Source organism: Harpia harpyja, chromosome 23, assembly GCF_026419915.1.
Source record: "Harpia harpyja isolate bHarHar1 chromosome 23, bHarHar1 primary haplotype, whole genome shotgun sequence".
NCBI lineage: Eukaryota > Metazoa > Chordata > Aves > Accipitriformes > Accipitridae > Harpia > Harpia harpyja.
In genome coordinates this window covers 2101019-2127406 of record NC_068962.1, presented here as the reverse complement: position 1 = coordinate 2127406, position 26388 = coordinate 2101019, and the positions used below count along the sequence as shown (strand labels likewise).

The following is a 26388-nucleotide window of genomic DNA, read 5'->3' as shown; positions in this document are numbered from 1 at the left end:
CTGCGAGAAGGTTAACACCTTTAGAAAATGGCTCAAGGAGGTGCCTCAAAAATCACATCCATCTCGCAGCTCCAGGTGCTTGAGCTATCTGGATTTAGCCATTGTTCTCCTGTTCCTACTCGCACATCTCCAACTGCTTTGGAAAGATGTCCAAGTGATTCTTAAAAATCTCCATTTTGAACTGCAAATCTCTTTACTGAGCCACAAGAGAGATCCAGGAGGCAACATCAGAGCCATAAGGACAACACAGATTAGCCTACCAGTCTGTCTCAGTTCCTTCCTCCAAAACTAAGTTGTTGTCTTAGTTAACTAGTTAAATTAGGTCACATACCAATCAAGCCTATTTATGCCATTGCACATAATATTGATAGTATTAAAATATCACAAATTACATTAAGGAAAAGATCCACAGATCATACAGATTGTATGTTTCTCCTTGGTATTTCAGCTTTGTTTTAGAGCTACGCCAGAGCTGAGAATCAGCAAAAATTTCTAAGCCTTAAAGATTTGTTAGATATTTACTCAGCTTTTCCAACCTCTTTCTCTATGTGCTCACTGAAGTTGAGAATTTCCAAGACGGTTTGGAGGCAGGGATTTCCATCTCAGCTAGGAAAATGGGTGGGTTAACATTGTCGGGCATGGATGTCACTGTTGGTGAGCAAGTCTTTGGAGTGCAGCTTTTTGCACCAGTGCTTTTGTTCCTCCTTAACAGTAACGGAGCAAAGAGCTGTGCTCGCAGCATTGCACCTCTGTCTGAGCACTGCCCCAAACCAGGGCTGTAGGAAAAGCAGCTCCAGGTAAGGGGAGTCCCTCGCTCAGGTCACCAAGCCCGGTCCTGCCTGGGGTCGCTGCCGGCGAGAGGGCTGAGCAGGCTGAGCGTGCCTGCTGCGAAAAGTTGTAGGTCCTCTCTCTTTCCCGTCCCTAGTTGACAGGAGCTGCACCTCGCTTCGGTTAATCTCTCCTTCCTCCTCCTCCTTCAGCATCACTGTCAGACCCCCAGACCCAATTCCCCCTGGGACTATCTCCCCAACAGCCTGCCGGGACTGGGAAACGCACTGCCCACCTACGCATCTTCAGTGCCGAAGCCCACAGAGAGATAAGAAAAAATATAATAAATGCTGCCTTCTGGATGATTTGGCTAGTGGACAAGAGGGTATAAGACAGCGGCTGGGGTGAGAGCTTCCCCACACACTTGGGGGGGGGGGGGTGATGCCTTGGGGAATGGGGTGATCCCATCTACCCAAACTGTAGTTTCTTAAATAAGGCTTTGCTGAGACAACAGTGAGGTCGTGGAGATATTTTCCATACAGTTAGGGCTAAATCAGCAGAACAAGGAAAGCCACGCTTCCCAGGGATTTTCTAGTACTGTATTTATGAGTTGGCTTACCTCCTGTCTTAAATGGATTTTCAATCTGCAGTAGGCCTATTGGCAGTTGCAGGCATTACCATTATCTCAGTAAATCCTAGAGGAAGAGAAGAAACAATGATAGCAGTTTGACCGTGGAAGTGTTTTTTCTGTCAGCGTGAAACAACTGGCAAGTGCACGACAAATTGGCTGTGAAAAGTTCAGCCTTCTAGATGATCCAGTCTGACAGACACTAGCATATAAAATAATGATGGCAGTGCTTTTAAAAAAAGAGAATGAAAGCAAAAAAAGGCAGTTAGAATTGTGTTACCTCTTCAACCTGAGCTTAGCCACTGTCTTCTTATCTAAAGTACCTTCTTCACTGTCTTTTTGACCCAGTAGTGAACTCCCATCTTGAGGGAGAAGCCTCAGCCATTTCCTTGGGGTTTTTAAACCCAAGCGTGGTTAGTTTGGGCTTTCCATGAAAAGGTGATTTGTATGGTGGTTTCCTGCTTTTATTCTAAAGATATCTTTAATTGATGGACAAAGTGGGCTGCTCACTTTTTAAATAGAAATAAAATGCTTCTCCAAATGATGAGCAAACTGCTGTGGCCAGGCTAGGGAGAGGAATAGCCATGACAAATATCAGTGTGGTCTGCTTGATTTGTGGAGCAGCAATGAGCCTGGCTGTAGGACTCTGAACCACAGGGACCCATCTTTTATGATGCTTCCTTGTGGGATAAGTGGGTCCCATCAAAGTAAGGTTGGAATTGTCAAGTGCACCAGAAAATACTGGAATAGAAACACACTTTTCTTCAAAGAATATATTGACTCATCACCTCACTGCTTGGTTTAAGCAAAGTTCTGTATAAGAAGTAAAAGTAATTGATATAATAGGAAAAAAATATGATACTTACTGAGGTATAGCCAAAAGACGTAAGGCTTAAGACAACTGTCATTTTAAACTGGTGTAGCAAAGGACAAAAGATAGTCTCCCTTTGGTACACTGAAGGAATTCACTGGTAATTTTTATAAGCTTTTCTGTATTGGAGCTTCTGTTGAAAGGAAAAGCCCTTTCAGAAGCATTGAAGCTATAAATCTCTGTGCGTTACAGGAAACGGCAAGTCCCTATAAACACTAATACTTTATTGGTGAACAGATTGTCGTTGTTGATCACTGAGATGTCGTCATCTCAGAAGCTGGAAAATAATTATTCCTTTTGAGAATCTCTAGTCTTGATGATATTTTCCAGATGTTCAAAGCTTTCAAAAAGAGGGGAGCAATAGCATTTTTCGTGTTTCTGTGCTAGAGGGAAACACCTACACTTTGCCCTTTATGTATGCCTTGAGATATGTCAAGCTTGATGAAAAGGTAGGTCCCATTTCTAGGAAAAACTCCTCTCTTTTTAGTGTCTGAATTGGATTCTTACCAAAGACAGAAAATGAGAGAATGATGTTCATTCTAAATAAATGTTGACATTTAAAATGCAGAAAAAAGTCATTCTCAGAAAAAAATCTGGGTAAATTTGATAATCAGTTGACTCCCAGCATGTTGCTGTAAAGCCAGATGGAATTGTAGCTTTTGCTTTTCCAGTTGAAGTACTGGGGAAAGCTGGTGCAAAGGTGTCCCTATCTAGATGTTTCCTGAAGCTCAGTAGCAAAGTTCTGTAACTGTCCAACAGGAGAGTCCAGCTATTTATCATTTCCAATGGTTTGCTAGAGACAAGGTGGGCTGATGGTAGTTTTCTGTCTCTGCATGTTTTGGGGGGACTAAGGGACACAAGAAAAGTCCTGTTTAAAATTTCTTCTTGTCTACCTAGAAGCATGTTTCTTTTGATAAAGGAATTAGCTTTAGAGCACTTGCTAAAAGGCAAAGTTGGGAGGGGAAAAAAGGCCTGGCATGAAGAATTTAACACTTTTTTCAAGCAATAAGACATGCTGACATAAAACATTTTTTCCAAATGTATCAGTCTAATAAAAGATACTAGTTTCCTCCAAACTTTGCCTCTAGCATAAAACATTCACATTGATCTGCTCTCTGAGGAGACAGAATTTAAGGATGTTCTTCAGCAATATTCCTGGTATATAGAATATATTCTAGAAGTCAGGATGGATATATTAAATGGTGTACTGAAATACGATAGGGAGAGGACTTCTGAGGGGAGGGAAGGTCAGGATTAAGCTATTTGCTGCGGGAGGCCATTTGCATTACTAGGTAAGATCGCAACTTGTTTCAAAAGCATCTGAGGAAATGATGTTAAGACAGCTGTTTGTGCAAATGGGTGTTGAGGGCTGAGCTGCAAGGTCGAGCAGTGAAGCAGGGCAAGCATAGTATAGAAAAAGCTAGTAAAAGACCTGGGAGTTAAAGCCAATGAGAAACTCAAAATTCCAAGCAGGATTTTTGGAGAATTCTCAGCATCTGGTTTAAACATAGCAATTGGAAAATGGGAGAACGATAAGTACAACTGTGTCCCTTTGAGCTGTCAAAGTCAGAAAAGAATGCTGAAGTGTGATATAGGGTATTAGTGATTACTTGACTAAAAAAGCAGCAGAGAAATTTCAAAATGCAGTACATTTTAGAAGACCTCAGTAGTACAGTGAATCAATCAAAGATGGTTATTTATAGCACATTTTAAAATATCTAGCAAGGGAAAAGTGCATACTGACCTGGATAGAGGGAGAAAAGTGTAGCACAGTGAAGGCTAAAACAGCACTGTGCAGATCATCCTATTTGCTGCTTAATGATTTGAAAATAGCATTCTAAAGAAGCTTCAGAAACTGCACAGGTGCGAAATATACTCAATATAATATGTATAGATTCCTCACTCCAGGTGTGTGAAAAACAAGAAAGAAAAGAAGTACAGTTCAGCACAGACATATCTGAGAGGTTCATGCCTGTGGACTCTCACGCCCACTCAATTCCTGCTTCCAGCTGCTTTTTGGAATGAAAACAGAGCGGTAGTAATCAATCAGGCTTGTTTCTCCCAGGTCTCCAAAAAGTGCAGGGCTACTTGTTTAGCCTGTGCAAAATAACTCAATATGAGCTGATAGGAGAGAAGCAGCTCCACCAGAAGACAAGTCAAGGAATGAACAATGTGGTGGTTTGGCAGCAGCGGAGCCTCGTTAGCACTTAGTAGTTCTGCTGATCCCAACCAATCATACTGCAATTTTTACAAAAAGTCATAGAAACATTAGGCTCAGGAGATTGAATTGAATTCTTTATTAGATTAAATCAAAGCAGCTGGTTACCTGGTGTAACATAACTCTGGCTTTCAGCAAAAGGATGATGTGATTTATGAAAATGCCTTCAAACCAAATAGCTGCCTCCTTAAACATGCTTTTGATATCTTACTTTATCTGCTCGCAGTGTTCATTTTCTAAGCATATCTTAGCTGTATTGGCTAATACATTAAAAGACAATAATTCTTACTGGCTAAGAATTCACTTTCACCAAACTGATGCCAGTGCTTAGTATCATGTCACGTCATTCTCAATATGCTGCAGTAGGGCAGATAGTCCATTAAGGACATGCTTTTAGGACTGGATGTGGAACATATTGCCAGGCTATAGTGACACTGTTACAGCTGATTCTGTGCTAGCTCATGAACAAAGAGGTTTATGTTCTCTCTGGTTATCAGCCTGATGCTTTTCAGTGACCAATAAAGGGAAGAGCCAAACCTCACAGTGAGAGAGGAAGCCTTTCCATCGATTTGTGTTAGCTTTAGGCAGCTTCCACATTCTTTTCACAAAACAAATTTAAAAACCTGTAACCATAAACAGGCTGAGTATTAATCTCCAGAGTATGAACATATTATTTTATGACTGAGTGCTTCCTTGATTGTTCCTCCCATCACAAAATGGAAGCACAGTCATGTACAGGCACATTACGCTATCTTGAACTCTGTCAATAAGGGCTGTACAGCACAGAATGTTTAATTGTCAGACTTTAATGCCACACCACATAGACACACTCATGTAGTGTGAAAGAAATGGTCTGGATTAGAAAGGTGCAAGACAGAAGTTCCCATTTCCTCGGTAGTACTCTACAGATTTACACACGCGCTGGAATGTGCTTGCTCTGGGTTCTGGCTTCTGTGTATTGTAAATGGTCTTCAAAGAAGGAAAGTTACTGCTTTATCTACAGCAGCCCCAAGAAACCTTTAGCTTCATCAGAAATCTGCTATATCTAGTAATGATGACTCACAGGAACAATTTTATTCTTTGAGAGTCCTCCCTTGGTTGGTTAGAAATTAAACATTCTCATTTAGCACTAAATGAAATCTCTAAAGCCTCAATCATACTTGAAGCAAGCAAAGTAATCCTTAGAAAGCAATGCTTTTTGAAAGCAGTTTTAATCATCAGCATGATTTGCTGTTCAAAGGAACCTATTTATGCAAAGAAATGAAAATAATGTAACAGCTTCATTCAACAGTTCTGTGACAGTTGTTAACATTTTCTTGACTCAAAAACAACTTTGTATTTTTTTTCCTATTTGCTCCAGCAACTGTTTTTCTGGAGTTTTGGAAAAGAAGGCGAGCAGTAATTGCTTATGACTGGGACTTGATAGACTGGGAAGAAGAAGAGGTTTGTATAAAAAAAAAAAAGTACTCCTTAACCTTTAATACAAAAAGATTTGGTTTAAAATGTAAGCATGTTTTTCTTTTGGATTTACCTTCCATTCATTCTTTGAATCTTCATAAACTAGGAAAATAAAGCATTTTTCTCCTCAGATGTTTCCTCTGGCATGTGAAGAAACTTTCCCCAGTCCAAACTGTCCTCTCTTTTTACATCTTTGTAAATCTAAATTAATTTCAACATACCAGTGGCTGTCATTGTGGGAGATTTCAGGAGAAAATGCCCTTTGAGGGAAGCTAACAAATTTTGCTTTTGAATCCAAGGAAATTCTCGGCAGCCCAGGGTACCGTGAATTTTGGCAAATGACCTTTTATCTATTGTTTTAGATAGCCACTAAGAATATTGATGGAGAGAAAGCCTTGTGAGGCTTGTACCAGCTTCTGAACGTTCAGGTGCTGGTTACCTAAGTATACAGGGCTGCGGAGAGGCTGAGGGAGGTGAACCAGCTCAAAGGACCGAATTCATCCTCTGTCGGTAGAGGAAATCCCCTTAGGGAGGAAACCAGACGGCAAAAAATAGCCTTAACCTTTTTCTGTGGTGGTTACCAGAAAGAAAGAGCATGCTCTTGGGACTGAGCGCTGAGGTCTAGGGGAATTAGAAGGTTTTATTATGCAGGAGAAGAGCAAGATTCGGTAGGTGTGGCAGATAAAGTGCTCCTCGAGTGGGATTTGGACACGCAGGTGTCCATGGAGCCTGCTCTCCTTCCTCTCCAGAGACTGTCCTGAAGCTCTTGGAGGGACTGGAAGAGGCTGCTGTACTGGTCGCAGTGCAGTGGAACTTTTATATTGCTGCCTCTGTGGAAGAATTTCATTAATCTTGCCAGTAGAGAAACAGACTTCTGAGTTATGGGATTTTTGTCTCTACAAGGCAATGTAGTTCAATGAGGCCATGAAACAGTACAACTGCTCGTTTGCTGGTAGGATTTTTTTTTAAATGCTTAATGACTAAGAAAATAATCCAAGAACATAAAATAAAACTGTAAATTGGTTTCTTTATAGCAACAGGAACATCGTTATTTGTGCACACATGCTGTCAATTCTTGGTGATACTTCAGGACTATTGTCATATCTTTAGAAAATACTCTAATACTGATTTAACTCTCCTGAGATTAGCAGCCTGCTCTTGCCAATGCTGACAAGTCGCAGAGAGACGACACTGAGGTAGTCCTGCCTGAGGTTCAAATATTGGTCAGGATTAACCTGCAGTGATCATGTCCCCTCATGGCTAGTTGCAAAAAAAGCCACTGCTGCTGACAGCTCAGGCAAAAGATGGATGTACCAAATTGCAATTTCCAAGTCAGGATTATAGCTCAGTGTCCCCAGAATGAGAAGGAGCCTTTAAACTAACAAAATGCACGAGCAAGTACAGTATGAGGCCCTTTTTTTTTCCCAGCAAGCCTGGTCTTGCAGATATTTGTAGTTTAGGATGTTATATGACTGCACCTTTCACCATTTAACCTCCCTGGATTTGGGATTATGCTGATTTATAAAGCCATCCACCTGAGCCCTCTATGATAGGTTCATTTACAAATATTGAATTTCCTGGTAAGGTTGTCCTTAAGTGATGCTTTGCTTTTTTTTTTTTTTTTTTTTTTTTCTCCTTTCCATGTAATAATACTAAGTGATTTCTGGCTGCTGTGGTAATGCTTGGAGGAGTCTTTTGCTCGGGTGTGAGCACAACAGCTCCAAGCCCATTCAGGACGGCTCCCCGTTCCCTCTCCTCTTTATGCACGTGGCCAAACTCCACTTACAGCCTTGCTGCTACTCCTGAAAGGGCATGTCCTCTTGCAGAGCCTGGAGGAAAGCGTTCCCATGGAAGATTTGCTCTCTGCTTTCTACGTTTTTTTGGAAGAGCATTACTGTGCCTGTGCAACTAAGCCTTTAGCTGGAATAAACACTGAGATGACAGAAGAGACTAGAGTTGCTAGATTCTTCCTCTTCCAGTCAGAAAGCCTGAAAGAGCTTCTGGTAGTTGAAACTATCCTTGGAGAAATATGATGTGTTTATTTTAAGATGTCTATCAAATAACATTGTTTTTTATAAGAGATGCTTATGTTCCACTGACAGATTATTTCAGTTTGGCCTGCAGGATGACATATGCACGTCGGTAATGTTCAGAGGATACCTGCTCCCTGCTGATGCTCAGCTGGTCTTTTATTCTCACACCAGGCTCCTTCCAATGAGCTCTGTCAACAAGACATCAGTCGGGTGCCCCGGGGCAGTGGTGGGTGTACCTGCTCCAGAGCTATTCATTGCATCTTCTTACAGTTCTAGAGGGAGTTTTGTAAGTCTCTACAGCAGAAGGTAGCAGTCTTTTCAGAAGCAGTGTGCCAGATGGTACCTTCCTCTCTCAAGTTAGAGGTTAAAGATGCCAATAGGAACTCAACTGGCTGCTTCTCAAAGGTTTATGGGACCAGTCATCAGAGCATCGGGATCTCATTGGCATTTGAGGCGTCAGTTCCTCCTTTGTTGAGCGTTCAGCGGGATCCCAAGAGTGGGAGCTGGTTGCCTCCCAGAGGTGTCTTCTCCAAAGATGCGAGCTGCCCGTGCCCATACCTACTGCACGACTTAAGCACGTCCTTGCTTTTAGGTCGGCTCTACAGACCACTGCCTCCTCTCCTTGAGTACCGATTACTTCCCTTTTCCATTGGCACTGGCGTCTTTGCAGGACTTTGCCCCTGAGACAGTCACAGTTTGGAAGCAGGTGTCACAGGTGAAAAAGCGTTGAGATCGTTTCCCTGTTCTGTGGTTTGAAGTCCATCTCTTCACTTTGCCATTGCCTTCAGCTGCAAGCAGGATGACCTGCAAACCCCAGGATATGTGCAAGGAGATTTCCTTCTGGGGGAGCTAGCATTGTCCCAGTGAGCAAGATTCAGATTTTCAATCTCTTACAAATCCCTTTTCTACATCTGGGCTATAGAGGACAATACATCCTTGGGCTAGGAAGGATAGGACTCCTGCAAGAATTCAGCTGTTGAAGGACTCGGAAACCTCCCAAAAGAAAAGGGTATATTTCACAAAGAAATTTAGAGTAGGTCTTCTAGTGCAGAAAGATCTGGCCCGAGGCACTGCACCTTAATCCATATTTGATACTCCAGAAATCAGTCTGGTTTCTCCTGTGAGTAAAGAATTGGAATGATCCATGTTTGAGAAGTGGGAAGGAAGGAGAATGGTCTATGTTATCCTGTGGAGTTTGATCATGAAGTTGTACATGTCAGTGCAGTGTCAGTGAGAATTTTGTCTCCATAAGGTGAAAATTTTACTCCCAGAAGTGCTGCTTTCTGATGAAATCACTGCTAATTAAATTTTCTTTCTACATTCCATTGAGTTTTCACTGGACAAAATCAGCCGATTTCTTTTATTAGCTATTTCAAAGAAATCTATTAAAGAGTTCTAATTACCATTTTATGTCATAAGCTTTTGTTAATGAAGATTGTTATTTTTATTAACATTATCTGCCATCTAGCTTTGGCTTGCTTTAATTTTCATTGTCAAATTGAAAAAATAAGGTTTGGCTACAGAGGGAAATTTATTAATTCCTACCAACAATAGATTAAAAAAAAAAACATTTATAAGGCTTCCTATCACTTTGTTATCGCTTTTCTCTTCTAAATGAAGAGACAAAGAAATGAAACACGGAAGACGGTGGGAAGGAGAATTAAATTTGTTCAGATATGCAGCCTTGTGAATTCCTCACCACTTTAGATTTTCACCCAAGGAAGGCACGCCGCAGCCCCCGCAGTGTCCGGGTCCCCCAGCCTGGGGACATGGGCTGAAAGTGTTCTGGCTCCTGCAACCCTGTATATCTGGATTTCCTTTGCTTGTAAGTGAGGTGCAAGGTGGGAGACGTGGAGAGTAACTGGGTCTTGGCTGGGTGTGCAAAAAGAAACCAGGTGCACAGAGTTCCTGGCAGTCCCAGCTGAAATATGGCTTTGGTCGCTATTTACAGCGTACTTTTTTCTTTTTCTTCACTGTCGCTTTCTTTATATCATTAACCTGAGCCAGACACAGTACTGTTCGCTTGCTGCCCCAAGCTGAGTGTCATTAAACAGGTACGAAGGTTTAGGCCAGAGTTTCAGTTTTGCGTGGAGATGTATCTGTAAAAATAGCGTTTGCGTTAACCGCATCGACTGGCGGTTGTAGGAGATACCTAGGTTCATGGACGGGTGGATATGATAAGGGCTTCCCTATAGCGCAGATGTAAAAGATAATCAAACGTTGGCTTAGAGAGGGCTGCAGAGAAGGAAGGGTTTCTTGTATGTGACTCAGTAAGTCAGCTGGCAGAGCCTTTGCACAACCTACAAGGTGCAATTCTCGAGCGCCCTGCTTCAGTCCTACAACACTCTGTCCTTTTGCATGTCCCCGGGCACACGGGAATACTGCCTGCGTTGTTTCTCTTGCTAGATTATGGTCTGCTCAGCAGCCTTCAGCCCTGATGGGGCAGGAACAGCTTGAGCAAGGTAGAGTAAGAGCAAGGCATTACCCTGCCTCCACAGAAACATGCTTAGCCTTTGTATATAGCTAATGGAGGGCTGGTTCCCTCAAGCACATAATTAGTTATGCAGCCATTGCAGCTGAGCATACGTGCCACTTAACTTTTTTTAATACCATGTTACCAGGTTGCTGCTTGAATTTGGAAATTAACTGTATTGAGAAAGTGCCTTCAAAATTTGAGAGAATGAGAATGAGATGTGATTTTTTGTTTTTTTTTCCCCCTAGGGGAATTTTATAAAAAGGATGTAGGATTTCAGGATATCTTATTTTTATTCACATTCTAAAGCCTTGTGTGAGCAGTTAACATTCACGTATTTCAATGCAGTCCTTTAAGGTCTAGGCATTTACAACTTTCAGTCAGTCAAAGTTCAATTAAATGCAGTCGAAGGGTCGGGAGCGACTGAAGTTGGTACGCTGGGTTCTTGGCCGTTACAAGGAAAGGCACAGCAGAGACCTGGTGGAACGGGTCAGTCCACGGCTGCCTAGTGCTCCCTTGGAGCCAGCTGTGCCGTGGGCCGGTTCTGCAGCATGCCTCGGAGCATTGCAGAACTTGACCTAAGGGATATGGACCGCCAGCAGCTGTGAGAGGCCACCTTCGCAGCCCGGCGCTTCCCCCCGTCTCGGACAGCATCCCCCACGTCACCCTTGGGTGAGGTGGCCCAGGACACGGGGCGTTGGTGACCCTCCCAGGTGGCCGGGCAGGGGGGTAGCCCTACTGCAGCCGAAATCCGTGAGGTCTTCCCTGAACCCTGGCTTCTGACAAGGCTGTCCACGGATGTGACCGAGCCTCTCCCCAAGAAATCCCCAGGTTTCATTTCAGAAGGAGGGTTTTTGCGGCAAAGCAGGACCTGACGTTTCTGCTGCTGAAAGCTGTTCCTGCTAATAATATTGTCCAAGTGAGGAAGGAATTGAGCAATATTAGATGGCATGGCTCCTTCTTCAAATGCTGAGAAACTTTTGCTGATAATGGGAAAGTAACCAATTACCTAGCAAACAGCAATTGGGTCTGGAAAAATGAATTTTTTTTTTTTTCTCCTTTTTGCTTTGTTGTAGAATTCCAGTATCAATAGGATAATACCAGGCTGGAAAACTCAGTGGCATCAACCTTAAAATGATTTGGCTTACAGCCATATAGTTCGAAAGAGCATTGTTTAGATGAGTAGCTAATTGGGGAGTTAACTAAATACTTCCAATATGGTTTTATGGGTATGGTGATTTATTCTAGTTCTCATGAAGGAGACCTGATTTCCCAGCTCAGCTTTTATAGTAGCTGTGCCAGCTGCTGAATTCAAAGACGTAATTCCCAATAACGGTGATCTGATAAATTATCTGAAGTTTCCTGCAGAATCTTTCCTAGCTGTGCTGTACGTGAACATTGTCTGTCTGTTCTTTAGGAGGAAATACGTCCGCAGTTTGAAGCCAAGTACTCCAAGAAAGAACGAATGAACCCCATATCCGGGAAGCCAGAGCCTTATCAAGCATTTGCAGATAAATGCAGCAGACTCATTGTTTCTGCATCTGGAATATTTTTTATGGTTTGAGAACTTTTATTTATTTACCAGTTGAAAAAAATACAAAATAACATTATCTCTGCTGAGAGAGTATAGAGATATTGGATACATCTGCTTGAAAGTGAAATAAGCTCTAGCATGTTTACTGCAGACTGCAAATCTGTACATAGCAAATTGCCTGAGTTTCTGTGAAGTCCTACACTAGGTTATTCTTCACTGAGTCTCCCAGATAGTTAAGTCCTTCCTTCAAGGCTATACACAAAACGCTATACGTAGCGACACACGAGCCAGAACAGCGATGCTATCACATTCAAACACCAACTTCAGCTGACTGAATTAGCTCACTGATTTCCTTGCCTTCCCTGTGTAGACAGTGCAGAGTGATGGGAAGAGATGCCATGGAAGAGGCCGTTGTTCTCTGGAAACTCTACAGAGAACCTGACTAAGGTGCCTAGAGTGCCTGATGATGTTAGTGTGTCCTAGTGTTTCAGTGTATTGAGGAGGTAAGGAAAGAGGATTCATATTCCTAGTGCAATCGAAATGGAGAAACCGATGTTCCTTGTCTAAAATGAGGCATCTCTCCTCCTTCCAAAGTGCAAAACTAAATGCAGCAGCAAAATCTCTCTTAACAGAGCACTGCATGCGTTTCTGCTGAAATGCCCCCATCCTCTAACTCCACTGAAGCAGTTATTTGCTGTTATTCACATGACAACAGCAGGGGTAGGACTGGTCTTGAAAACACAGCTGGCATCAACTCAGACCCTTGTGGAACTTACTGGGGCTTTTCCAGGAGGCTGGAAAACGATATATGTGTATAACTGCCGGAGCTGTGGAGAGGCAGGTAGGTGAGCTAGCCCAGCAACTTCGTGTTTGAATGAGAGGGGAGGGAACCGGGCAGAGGGCTTGTAAGAAACTGATGGCTTCAAAATTGTCCAAAGCAATCTTGGACAAGGAAGGCAAGAGCATTACTGAGGTGATCTGTGCTCTGGTATGTCAGGTGGGTAGGCAGAGACACACGGAGAAACGCTGGGCACGAGGAGCTGGCGTACTGTCTGACTGAGCCCCTGAAGACACTGACGTCTGCTCAGGACTGCAGTCTCTGCTCGGAATTGATTCTACACCTGCAATGTTTTGCATATTTTCCCTACGTTTTTTTTCTTGAAGGGGGACAGTTTTCACTCCCTACCCTTTGCAAACGCAGTCATTAATCTTAGCCTAGTGATAGATCTTGCTCAAAGTGCCACAGAGAGTAGCCTTGCTCTGAATTGCATGCACCACAAATTGTCCCCATAACAGTCCTTTAAATAGGACAAGGATTATTTTTGCTGAAGGTATTTTTTATTGCTGGCATAGCATGGGCTTCCGACGAGTTAGAAAAACTCTGAATTTTCCCCCATTTAGGTAAAAATATTCCTTAAAAATTATATCTTTAAGCACAGGAGATACACACTTATCGACACTTCAAGTCAGAGCAGTTCTAAAAATTTCACAGCATTGACTCTCACAGTGCAGTTACTAATACAGCTTGAAGCAGGTTAGTGGTTCCCTGTTAACGAAGGGAAGCGGTCCTTCTTCCCCTCACCACTATGCAGGGAATCCAGAGACAATCCTTCACATTCACACACACTTTCTTTTTCTTCTGCACTGGGATTATGTCAATCAATTTTGTAACTAATAAAATATGAAACCAGCTTGATTAGAATTCAGTGTTTTCAAAATCATTTTGCCCATTCAATTAGCTTTGATTTTGGTAGGTTTGAGTTGTCTGTGCATAACCTTGGAATACACCTATCTTTTGCAAATAATCAGCTGTCTTCTGCTGAAGAAACTCTCCTTATCTAATAAGGTAGCTAAGGGGTACTGTGTCAGAGTTTCTCTGAGATGAGTCACCTGTGTGAATTCACAACTGTTTGTCCTTTAGGTGGCTTGCTAAACTGTGACATAAACTGGTCACAATGGAAAACAGTTGTTTTTTAGTGCTCAACTGTTGCATATGGAACACAAAGTGATTTAGCAGCCTGGCTCAGCTGCATGGCTTTCACATTATAAATGTCACATTTGCTGAAGGTCTCATCAGAGTAGAAATTACAAGGGCAATTGAATTTGTTACCTTCCCTAGATAGAATCTTTCCAGAACTGTAGCAAGAAACAGCTTGCTAGGGTAGCTTGCCAGGGTTGTTGTTGAGGCAGTGCTTACGAACGGAGACATTTTTTCCTCTAAGTGTGAAGTCCATCAAAGCATAAAATCCATCCCAAATATGACATCATCAAGCTGGGACACCAGCTAGAGACTAGCCTTTGCACATTGTGGAACATGGATGTAAGGAAAATTTCTAATTCCCAGAACTGGCAACACTGTTTCCCATATTAATGCTAAGGAAGAGGTACATTTTCAAGAAAATGTTTACAGCTACAGATTATTTTAACATGATTTCAAAGATATTTTGCATTATGGAAAATAAAAAGGACTTCACAATAAGAAGAATATTCATGTTGAAACCTTTCTCTGGAATCAAAATGGATGTATTTTTCAAGACTTTCATTTCATTGTTTTAGTTTTCAGTGTTTCAGGGAGAAGATAACTCCTGTTCTATTGAAAGTTTTCAGGTTCTTCTCTCTGATTCTTTCTTCCTTTAGATCTGTGTGGTGATTGCTGCTGTTTTTGGCATTGTTATTTACCGTGTTGTGACTGTCAGCACTTTCGCTGCCTTTAAGTGGGCTTTAATCAGGAATAACTCTCAGGTTGCAACTACAGGGACTGCAGTGTGCATCAACTTTTGCATCATCATGCTACTGAATGTGGTGAGTAAAACTAACATATCCAAAGTTATACCTGAGCCATCAGATCAGCAGATATCTCAGTCTGCAGACCACTGAATGCTTTTGGTTTCTTTTTCAGCAGGAATGGAGTGTCTTGCTAAGCCAGAGATGGTTTTATTGTTTATGCACGTTCACTATGTAAAGTACAATTCCAAACCCAAAACATTATGCAAAGTGTGTTTGAATGTTCTAAAAAATATTTTAGAGACGTGTCCATACTCCTGTTTTATCTTCTGCCTCTTTTTTTCTTTTCATATGTTTGCAGGTTTCAGTCAGTTTCATTAATATTCTTCTTTTCAATTAGTGTTTTGATGTTGTTTTTTAAATACAGGGCCAAGCTTAATCCTTATTTGTATTGGTTTCAGTCATTCTAGCTTCAGTTTTCACAGTATTTTACCAGTGAGGATATGCATATACAGACACAATGTCCATATGCAGGAGAACTCCTTTGAGCTAAAAACTCCACGAGGCTTGAGCAGACGTGACTTGTTCTGTGAGCTGCCTATGGCCTTTGCCAGGGTACACCAGGGACACGCTCCGGGTGCACTGCGGGGGGCTGGCTGAGGTCCGGTTATTGCTGTGAACTGGTTTGGAACCAGACTTGGGGCAAAAATGGAAATTCTATGTGGTAACAGCCCCAGTAAGACAGTATAGCATAGATCAGATGGGGAATGAGTTTCATCCTTCCATGGAGATGCAGGTACTTTGTATGTTGCTGTGATAGCAATGTGTCTTCTATTAGTTACTCTGGGCAAGAGGTGCACGGCCTTTTACTATCAGGTTTTTGTCAACTGATGTTATAAGAATGCATTTTAAGGGGAAGGAGGGATCAACCTACAAACCATCCAGGTGCTGGAGCCAGGGCGGAGTATCTCTACCCACTCAGTAGCAAGCGTCTTCTGCAAAAAGCATGTTAGGCTTTGCTCCAGGAGATATGCTGACTTAATTCCTGGGGGAAGTATGAGAAGTTATTTCAGGCCTGCACATTTCCACCTTCTGGCTTGGAGACTACTTTCTTTCCTGTGCAATACCCAAGCATTTCCATCATCTAAAAATTAATTTTAACAGCCCCTCGTTTATATAGCAGGAAATTCCAAGAGGCTGTGCTGCAGAACTTCACTTTTCCCTTTGGTGTAGGCAAGACTGGATCGGTGACTAGGACAGTCTATGAAGAACTGTTGACTTTCCTGTGTTTTCCCGATGGTGGGACTATAGGCTGAGAAGGGGCAGAAAGAAGAAGTGGAAGCTGTTATTCTCTCTGAATTTGTACTGAGGGTTCTCTTCTTTTATGTTATTTTTGATTTATTGTTTGTTGTCTGCAGCTTTTGGGGGTTTTCTGTAATCCACCTAGAGCACACAATAAGCATAGAAGAAATAAAAAGAAAACTATATATATCTATGTCAGTACAACATCCATTTCCAAGCTCTCAGTATAAGTCATTGTATATGCAGTGAAGCAGCAACAAAGAAATACTGCACAGACAAAATTACTTGGTTCTCAAAGAGTTTTACAGCTTAGAGAAATTTTAAAAATAATGGAAGATGGCTTGAAGGTGCCTTTTGAGAAACTTTGTTTTATTTCCTAAAATACATCAAATAAGTAGAGCACTGCAAGGATGGATTTCTTAAGCCTTATACTCATTACCATGCAATAAATGGCACAGCCTTAGATCTGGATATAGCTCATAGAAACAAAAGATCCCCAAAATATGAAACTGCAGGAGCTTTTCAAAAGGACTTAACATAATCCCTCACTTCCCATGATGGATTAATGTAGTTTAGTGAAGGACAGTAGTGGGATTTCTTTTGAAAATAAAAATAATAATAATAAAAAAAAATCTTACCCCAGGAGCAATTCAGGTAGTTGAATCCTCTGCAAACTGTGACTCAGGAAAAGTAGCAGGAGAGCAGGTAAAGATACAGTAATAAAACCAGAATGGACCAAGATGTATATAGCAGCAGGGAATTCACTGCCAGGAAGCCTGGAAAACCACCAGTGATTCTGATACGAGGTGACAACTTCTCTGAGCATCAGGGGAAAGGTCTAGACCACAAGTAACTTCTGGAGTGGATGCTCTGGGAGCTAGGTACGTACACTGACACATCTGTCATGAGAAAACAAAATGACCTTCAAGCATAATGTCTCCAGATAATCCTGCAGCCTGACCTGGGAACAACTATTAGCTTTACCTAGGTTAATAAAACCTGTTAATTCTAGTGGTATCACCCATAGAAAATACGAACACAGAACAGAATATGATCCTAAAAAGGCCCCTTGGGACCAGTAGTGATAAACTGCAGTAGCAGATAATTAGATCCAAACATTGTTAACAGAATCTCTAATGCAGTCGTACTGTTCCAGGAGGAATAGCAACAAAATACAGTTTTGATACCCCCTTCTGCAGAGCAATGTACATTTGTAAAAGAGCACACTCCCTGCTGGGATCAGGATATAAACCACCCAGACATTTAGCACTTTTACAGCTGCCCTTAAGAGATGCTTTTAAACCTAGAAGAAACCACCTTTTTCATTACTTGAAACAAAACTGTTTCCTCCAAAGGCAGCAAAAAGCTATTCTAAGCAAGAAGTGGTTGTTAACAAGGGTGGGATAATTCAGGGGGACTTCAGTCCTTACGCAGGCAGTTTGATCTGTAAATTGTACGTAACTCAATTTAAGCAAGAGTTTATAAGGATAACTGCAAATGAAAAGAAACATTGCTGATATGCACTTTAGGAATAAGTAAGTACTTGAGCCTGAAATATGAGCAGTTTGCATCCCTGCAGGCATCAGTGAGAGTTAAGGACATTTAGCGTTTTGTGGGAACAGGCTCCAGACTCGTTTAAAGCAAATGGAAATTGTTGTATTAATTTACACCAACAATGATGTTGGTGGTGATGTACTTTATAGGTTCAAAACCCCCTTGCAAATACTGATTGTGAAAACCCTCCAAGGTAGTTTCTGTAAGCTTTATGAAGCTAGCAGTCTCCCGGAGAGTTTGAGAGCATGGTATCTGCTCAGCGCAGAAAGTACCACTTAGGATTTAGAACAACATCAGTGACTCAGAGTAAGAAATGTATCTGGTGGGGGGGATTACTAAAGACTTTCTCTGAAGCAACCCTGTCTCGCCAATGTCTTTCCTTTCAGCACCAAGAGAATCCCAAACAAAACCAAAAAGCCCAAAATACCCAACATACCAGAGCATGCTCTTACTAGGGTGATTTTTTTTTTGAGAGAGATATGTTCCATAAGTTACTAAAACAAAAATCCTAGTTGTGCTGTTGTTCTGCTTTGGTTTTTTGGAAAAGTTCTCTCACCCTTTTTCACTGTGTTTGTAAAATAGGGACAGTGACAGCAGTTTTTTCTCCATATATTGTGGATGAAAAGAGCTGAGTATAAGCTTTAAAAATACTACTGTTCCTTGTTTGATTATATCATTATTGTATTATTACTATACAGTTTTATTATCATCATTATCAGAACATCACAGAGACAATCTGGATGTTAGATTTAACACCTAAAAGCAGATACTCTACCTAGAAAGCTGTTCTGGTTTTTTGAGCTGGTCATGTATCTAAGAGGCTGTTTCTTCTCTGTTACAGCTGTATGAAAAGGTTGCTCTTTTCCTGACAAATTTAGGTAAGCAATATTAAATACAAAACTGAATGATATTGTACTGATTTTTTGGTCCCTATACTGTGATAGCATTCAAACTGTCTGTATAAATATGAAAAATCCTGATTAATTTGCAATCTATAGGAATTAATGTTTTTTAGTTTATAATAAAGAAGTATATAAACTAAGCGATAGTGCTATTCAATCAGCAGCGACAGCAGTGACCTACCTGGCATGCTTGGGTCTTGTTCCAACCCCTTACCTTGTAAGAACTTAAACAAATTGTTACCTTGAGGGAAAAAGCGTGAGTTTTCAGAGACACTGAGCACTCGCAACCCCCAGGTTTTGTGCAGACCTGGAAATGGGGAAATCCCTTCTGGAACCCCAACTTATAGCTTATTGACTATCAAACATATGCCTTTAAGAGGGGCAGTAATGTGGAGGGAAGATAACTAGGTGATGGCTCAACTCTACCAACACCTCAACTCTAACGGTGTTCCAAGTGTCGGTCATCTTTTCAGCTCCCCCATAAAGGTGATCTTTATGCTAGAGTAAGGACATGTTTCCTAAGGACAGCATGTACGGTCACTGGGGCAGCAGCAGGCTATCGCTCATATATGCACGGCTCAGGCAGAGTCTTTGGAGGTCCTGGTCATGCTGGAAGGTTGCAGTAGTTGGTGGCAATTGGCAAGGGCTCTTTCGTGTCATGAAGCCTGAAATGAGACTCTTGCTGAAGGCCTATTAAGCGAACCGTATTATGGCATGTGTAGGAGTGGTTTGAGGAGATTATTTTGAGCTTCTGGATACCTGTGTACATTGATGATGTCCAGTGAGGTGTTTTGGACCAGGTGGACAGATTTTGGTGTCTGCTCAGAGGAAACACACAGCTGATTTTAGCTAGTGTCAGGGCTTTTCTACATCTGGGAAGTTATAGGTGATGTGTTCAAAGCACGCCTATGTAAGATAGCATTTTATTCTATTGTTTCTTATTAGACTGAGAGTCCTCGTTTGTATGCTGTAGATTTAAAATATTTTTTGCCATCCTGTATCCATGGAAAAAGATAGCTGCTAGTTACAGTTGAGAAGTATGACTTTCAAGTATGTGATTTGCACAGGCTATGCTTTTTTACTCCCTGTGACGCCCTGGGGACAGTAAGATACAGTCTAGAGACCTTGAAACATGATTACTTTCTGCCAGGTTATCATCAAGGTAGGTCTGATTCTTGTAGCCTGTGCAGGAAGCACTTGTATGAAAACTCAGTGGGTCAAGCTGTTCTGACCATGTTCAGAACATTTTGTGGTTTTTACTCTGATGGCCTAAGTAGCTGATTTGGTTTGAAGGATCTTTATCAGTGTAATAAGCTCAGAGTGAGATTGGCAGCAAAGCTACATTCAGGATGTCCTTCTTCAGCCTTGACATGACCTTTCCCAGAGCTCACGTCCGTGCTCCTCCAGAGCATTGCCATTGCCTCTGATGGGCATATGAGCAAAGCTTCAGCTGCAGCAGCCTTGTTCAAGTCAAACTTGTCCTTCCCACAGACTGGCATCAAAAAGGCACGATGCTTTATTTCTTTCTGCTTAGCTAAATATGTATGCACTGGTATACACACAAACTTGGGTTTCTTGACAGGCATTTCCAAATCACTAGCACCGTTGTTAATTTGTGGTATGTTCTATGGTTTTGTTGATGCGTTTGTTCGAAATTTCCTCATGGCTAGGGCAGCTCTAATTAAAGAGAATCTAGTTTATCGTTGTTTCTGTACTTCCAGTACATTACTGGAGGCTCCTTAGGAAGTAGTATATGAGTACTACCATTATGATACTCAAAATCACCATTAGTACTTCTGCTTCTCCTCTGATTACTCCTGTTCACAGCAATGATTGACTAATAACAAGCTCCTGCCAACTGCAGAGTAGTTCCAGGACATAGAAGTTGTTTTGTTAACTTCTGTCTTGATATCTCTTTAGGTGGAGATTAAGGGCCTACCTGAAGGGAAGAATATATCTTCTCCTTTCCCATTTGCCTTGCCCCATCCATTGTAAAATATTTTTTCTCGGTGTTCTGTGATGAGTTCCCTGGGACAAGGAAAGGGAGCCATGCAGTGGCCCTCCACTGATACCTGTGCAGAGTCCTTAGGTGCCAGCATGGTGGGCAAATCCACGAAACAGAGATACAAGGAGGATTTGCTCCAGTTCCGTGTGACATCTCTAACAAAAAGGCACTTACGTAGCTTGTAGTGGGGTGCTTTCTGGCAATGTCATTATGGCAGGTTGCAGAAAAGGAAACAAGAGAAGAGCCTGAGCCTGTAAAGCACACGGGAATCCAGGAGGGATGTTTAATACACACATTATCTCGACCACTTTCTTCCAGTCTCCTGGGAATACACATATCCAGATATCAGAAGAGATTTCTAAGTCTTTACAAGCTCACTTGCTGTGTGCTGCTTTTGGATGCAATTTCTTCTGTCAGCTTATATTTTGAAATCAGCAGGCTAACTTACAAATGCATTGCCAGCTCTGATAGGTGTGTGCAGCCTTTGTGCCAAGGGAAACCGTTAATCTGATTAAACCTCTGAAACTCTGCTCTCTTTCTTCACAGAGCAGCCTCGTACCGAATCTGAGTGGGAGAACAGCTTCACTCTGAAAATGTTTCTTTTTCAGTTTGTCAATCTGAACAGCTCTACCTTTTATATAGCATTCTTCCTTGGAAGGTAGGATTGATGTCTGCACCTTCATATGTGCGAAATGATGTAGAGAGAAGAAATAAAATTGTCTGTAGGGAAACAAAATGGGACCATATTATCACACATCTCAAAATGCAAATTCCATACTAGCAAAGCAGGACAGATTGCAGTTTTATTTTCCTTTCAAAAGCCCAGAAACAGATGTAGTTTTCATTTCCTAGCACCACATTGGCTCAATGCTGACTTTTAACAATTGCACTACTAGGAACTGATGCATCCCACAGTACCATACATGCAGATAACTTCACTCTGTCTTTATGTGTGTAATTTGTACAGGTAAGTAAATAACTTAACACTGTGTCTTTTTCTTTTAGAATATAATTAGGAATAGAATAGAATTAGACTAGACTAGACTAGACTAGAAGTGAATAGAATAGAATAGAATAGTTCAGCTGGAAGGGACCTACAACGATCATCTGGTCCAACTGCCTGAATACTTTGCTGCTTCTATTATATGATTTGGACTGTTAAGAGTGAATTATAAGCTATCAGTAGGGTGGTTTTTTTCCACAGAAAATTTTATATATATATATATATACACACACACACACACATATATATATATACACATGTATGTATGTATGTCTCTTTCTGCAAGTCCCCTAAAAGTAAAAGAAGATCCTTTGAGTAGAGAAGGCTTGAGTAGAAGAATCCATCAGTATGGATTATTTGCATCTGGGAAGTTGTGGGAATCATTTTGGGAGAAAACATGGGAGAATAGTAAGAAAATTATGTTTTCCTAATGAAAACTAACATTTTCACTGATTCCACAGAAAGGCAGATATCTCAGCCCACATTATGGTGTAAGGAAATAGACTGACAGTTGAAAGCCATTTTCCATACTGACATGAACAGTTTTATTCAGATTTTCTCTCTTCTCTGCATATGCTGAATATCCAACAGCAGCGTATTTGGTATTGAAATAAAACTGGAAGTAAAAATATACTTAGCCCTTCATGGAAATTATTGCAGGAATTCCCCAAAACATTTTGCAGCATAACATCTTTTTTAGTTACATCAATCACGCTAAGATGATGTTAGATTAAAACAACAGTGTGAGCTTTCTTCTACTACTGTGAACAGACTGCTTACACAACATAGTTGATGTATATTCCTGTGTTAAAGATTTACAGGACACCCTGGTGCCTACTTAAGGCTGATAAACCGGTGGAGACTGGAAGAGGTGAGTGTTCGCTAACTACACACTGATGTATCTGCTGCCCACGATGCAGTGAATGCAAGCAGAGGCAGACACATAACTCTGCCTAGGTATTTTTGAGTGTGTTATTGGGTTTTCATTGCTGTCTAACTCCACGCTACTGACACCACCATCTGCTACAAAAACATCTACATATTGATATATACGCCCTTTTCAATGCTAGCAGTTTTAGTGTTGGCATCACATGTGGATAGTGGTATCAAATGGTTTAAACATTACTCGCATTCTTACACTGGAAATATTTCATCCTTGAAATGAATCAAAGTCAGATACGAATCTGGCAACTTTTTACTTCTCAAGATATCCTTTATTCTCAGCTTTTCTAGCCTTGCAGACCAGGGAGCTAAAATAATAACTTAAAAATCCAGACACATAAAATGTCCTTGAAAGTTGACCAAAACAGCTGAACAACTTCCCACAAGAGCTACTGGCATAATGATCCATGTTTATAAAACCAAACGGATTTGCAGAGCAATGAGAATTTGGCTTTGCAAGTCCCTCAAGGACCAATCCCATTTTTTTGGCAAATACATTCAGAATTCAAAAACCATTTGACAGTTACTGGAGGTGAACAGCAGCAGTTTCTGGACGAGTCGTGTAGTTTCCAGTGCTGCGATTTGCACACTCAAATCCCATGGATTTTTTCCCGCTTCACGGCTGAATAACTGAAATGGTTTTGCAAACACATGACAAATGGCAAGTGGAAAATGCAGGACTTATACTGCCAACATGCATTTACAAACACTTCCAGATACATAAATATTTTGGCTAATAGAGCTCATCCAAATACTAGCCAAAAAAGGAATAATTTGACAAAGCCATCCTAATTTTGAAGTAGTGAATTCTGCACATTCAAGGAAAGAATACTTGATAAATGGGCAGACAGAAATCCACTGAACATCCCTCCCAAGTCTGAGAGGAGCTGAGCTGACCTAACTGCTTGCTGCTGCCAAAAGAAGACTTCTCTGTTCTGCTCGTCCTTTGAGCCTTCCCCAGGAGTTTGCTCCTTCCTCTTCCTCTGCACTGGCTCTGGCTTGTCCAACCCTGCGAGGAGCCTATTCAGTTCCAGGTATCAGCAGGAAACTTTTCCTTTTTCTGGCCAAATTAGTTTTCTGATGAGTTACTGGGCTGAATCATCTCACGGAGGGGTTGGAGAACAGGGAAGGAACCTCACCTCTCTGCAGGAGCAGAGATGGGAGGAAGAAAGAACCAGTTTGGGGGGGGAAGTGCACCAGCGAGGTGTTACAGGTTGGGTCAGTTGCTGGGGGAAGCTACTATTAGTAGTCCCTATTATTTTGCTTTTCTCAGAGCAAAAAAAAAAAAGTCTAATAATAAAAGAAATGTCTATTAAAAAAAGTCTCAACTTTATTGACCATCTCTGTGCTAGGTCTTATTAGGAACGTAATTTAGAATATAATGCCCAGATGTCCCTCCAATAGCCCTCTCTTCACCTGCTGGATGAACCCAAGTCTAAGACATTTAGTAACACGATATAGTCTAGTCCACTGTCCGTGGGCATATTCAGACCACAATTTATATATTAGTGATGTTATGGTTGTAACATCACTGCTATTTCATTAATACTGGACCTACCTTTCTCAGGTTATATTGGCTTGTGTGACTGATTCCTAAAAACAGAAATGATGGTTTAATAATGCCAGAGGAGTTAATTTAAAAAGAAAAAAAAAATTATCTGCCACCCTGTTAATCTAAAGAGAAGCTGAATGAGGCCAACGGAAACCTCAGCAGGGACCCAGGTTCTGAGCACTGTATAATGCAGCATGTACAAGAAATTCATATCACATTTTGTTAGAGGTCATAACTAATTTTTCTCTGTAAAAGTTAAAGAGAAATAGTTCCAGTTCTACGACAGTGATCTGTTCGACTTATCCGTAATACCCAGGATTTAACAATACACCTTGGACTCCACTGTTTGGATCCACAAAATCAATTGTGCAAAATGCTGTTTGAGGGCAGGAAGTTTTTGGTCCTTTTCTGTTTCTTCCAATACTGGATGAAAAATTGTGGAATCACCTAAATTTGTACTAGCAGAGCATCTCTCCCAAAAGCAGCACCACTTCTTCAAGGTCTGGAGCCACTGCTAAAGCAAGTAAGCACTCAGCGAGAGACACTAAGAACTGTTGTTTGACAGTTAAAGATTTTTAGTTCTTCAAGGAGAGAATAGCTTTGCATGGTCTACTCAATCATATACATTAAATAGTACTCAATAAACAGCATTAGGTCTATCCTCCAGGTATCAACCATTTGCCTATGCAGCCAGGAGGAATTTTTTCTTCATTCTTTGACTTGGTGCACAGTCAACCTCCCCAAAAACTATTGAAATCATTGGAGAAACTTGGTAGCCTTTGCCTCTGTCCCATCCAGTTGCACAACATATTAGAAGCACTAATGTGAAAATTGCTTTGGTTTCAGCTGATTCCGACCTCTGCAGAGAATTAGATGGTAGGCTTAAAAGGCTGATGGTATGATACAGTCTCATATGTTCCCATGAGTTTTTATTCTTTAAAAAAAATAGAGAATGGCATTTCACTTCCTTTAAGTAATTTATTTAATACCATTTCTAGTCTTTAAGAAATGCTTTAAAACTCAGTGTTATTTCCGTTTAACCTTTTGTTTCTCTTCTTCTGTAGTGCCACCCAAGTGGATGCCTTATTGATCTCTGTATGCAAATGGGTATTATAATGGTGTTAAAGCAGACCTGGAATAATTTCATGGAACTGGGCTACCCGTAAGTAAATGTAATGCCTATGCTTCTGTAGGTCACAGAAGAATACTAAGTTTATGCTTTCCTTATGACCAGTTACATAAAAGCAAGATACAGTAGTCATTACAATAGAAAATCCCGCCTAGGATACCGAACTCCTATGAGAGATTTCCAGATATATAGAGATAGATGGTGTTTGGGGTTTTTTTCACATTGGACATAGTCTGCAAAAGTGAAAGTGTAATATAAACATTAACAAATAAATAATATACAGGAAGTACTTGATTTCATTAAACTGTATTCTGTGTTTTAAAACTCCTTAAAAATAAAACTGTAGGACTGCTGTATTCCTTACACAGGAAATATTATATGTATCATTTTTTAGCTACGCCAGTACATTCTAAATTGGATTTCTCCTTGCTGGGTGATAAAGGATGCCTGAAAGGGCAGGTATGAGCTGGAAAAAAATGCGCTGCTGGCATATACACTCTCAGAGATAGAAAAACGTACTGACTGGTATATAGCCAAGTTCCCTGGTGATCTTCAGGGTATTATGGAGCTGTGCCCTAGCTAATAAGGTTGACGATTATTCATTTGCTATTGGTTCACTTCTTATTGATTAGTATTTAATGAACATGTTTAATATGATTAACATAGTTGATGCTCGAGACAGTGTGGCAGGTCGTCAAGGGAAATTAGCAAGTGTGAAAATATCAGAGAGACCTGACATTGTCATAAAGTTTGCCCTTGTGAAGTTCAGAGGGATTTGCGTCGCTGCAGGATCCACAGCAGAGCTGGTCCGGAGACGGGTCCCTCAGCTGCAGAAACGTGTTGCAGAAGCGACTTCAGGCAGCCTCAGTGCTGGTCGCATGTAGCTGTAATGAGAGCAGAGTAAATGATTTAAATGCACAGAGTAATTGGCAACCCAGGTACTCAACGCTCGCTATCTCCCAGTCTTCCCAGGCCTGCCCTAGCACCGCTTGCCAGGATTTTCCAGCTGCTAGGGCTGGAGGAATTAGCCAGGGTGGGGAGGAGGGACCAGCAGCAGTGGTATTGATCCTCCTCTTTCCACTCCCTGCCTCTTTTGTCAGTTTTTATTAGAACTTTCTGCTGCCTGTTAATGGGGATTTTGAAACCTAATAAAGAGCAGAGAAGGGGATTAAAGAATGTGACTGAAGGAGATAGGAGGAGATTGTTTAAGAACAAGCGATTTAATGGGAATAAACTGCTTCAGGTGAAGTCAGTCTCTTCACTTTAGAGTCACAACAAAAATCACAACACAA

General features: G+C 41.2%; 1 protein-coding gene across 6 annotated transcripts in view; it reads left to right on the top strand.

Annotated features, from left to right (window-relative positions):
* Window positions 1–26388, top strand: part of ANO4 (anoctamin 4) — a 198084-nt gene that overhangs the window by 153330 nt on the left and 18366 nt on the right. For all 6 annotated transcript variants that reach the window (XM_052774479.1, XM_052774477.1, XM_052774476.1 and 3 more), the window contains 7 exons: window positions 5846–5928; window positions 11867–12007; window positions 14621–14785; window positions 18405–18441; window positions 21017–21128; window positions 22287–22344; window positions 25032–25129. In XM_052774479.1, coding sequence (XP_052630439.1) covers window positions 5846–5928; window positions 11867–12007; window positions 14621–14785; window positions 18405–18441; window positions 21017–21128; window positions 22287–22344; window positions 25032–25129 — 694 coding nt within the window. The remainder of the gene's footprint in view (window positions 1–5845; window positions 5929–11866; window positions 12008–14620; window positions 14786–18404; window positions 18442–21016; window positions 21129–22286; window positions 22345–25031; window positions 25130–26388) is intronic.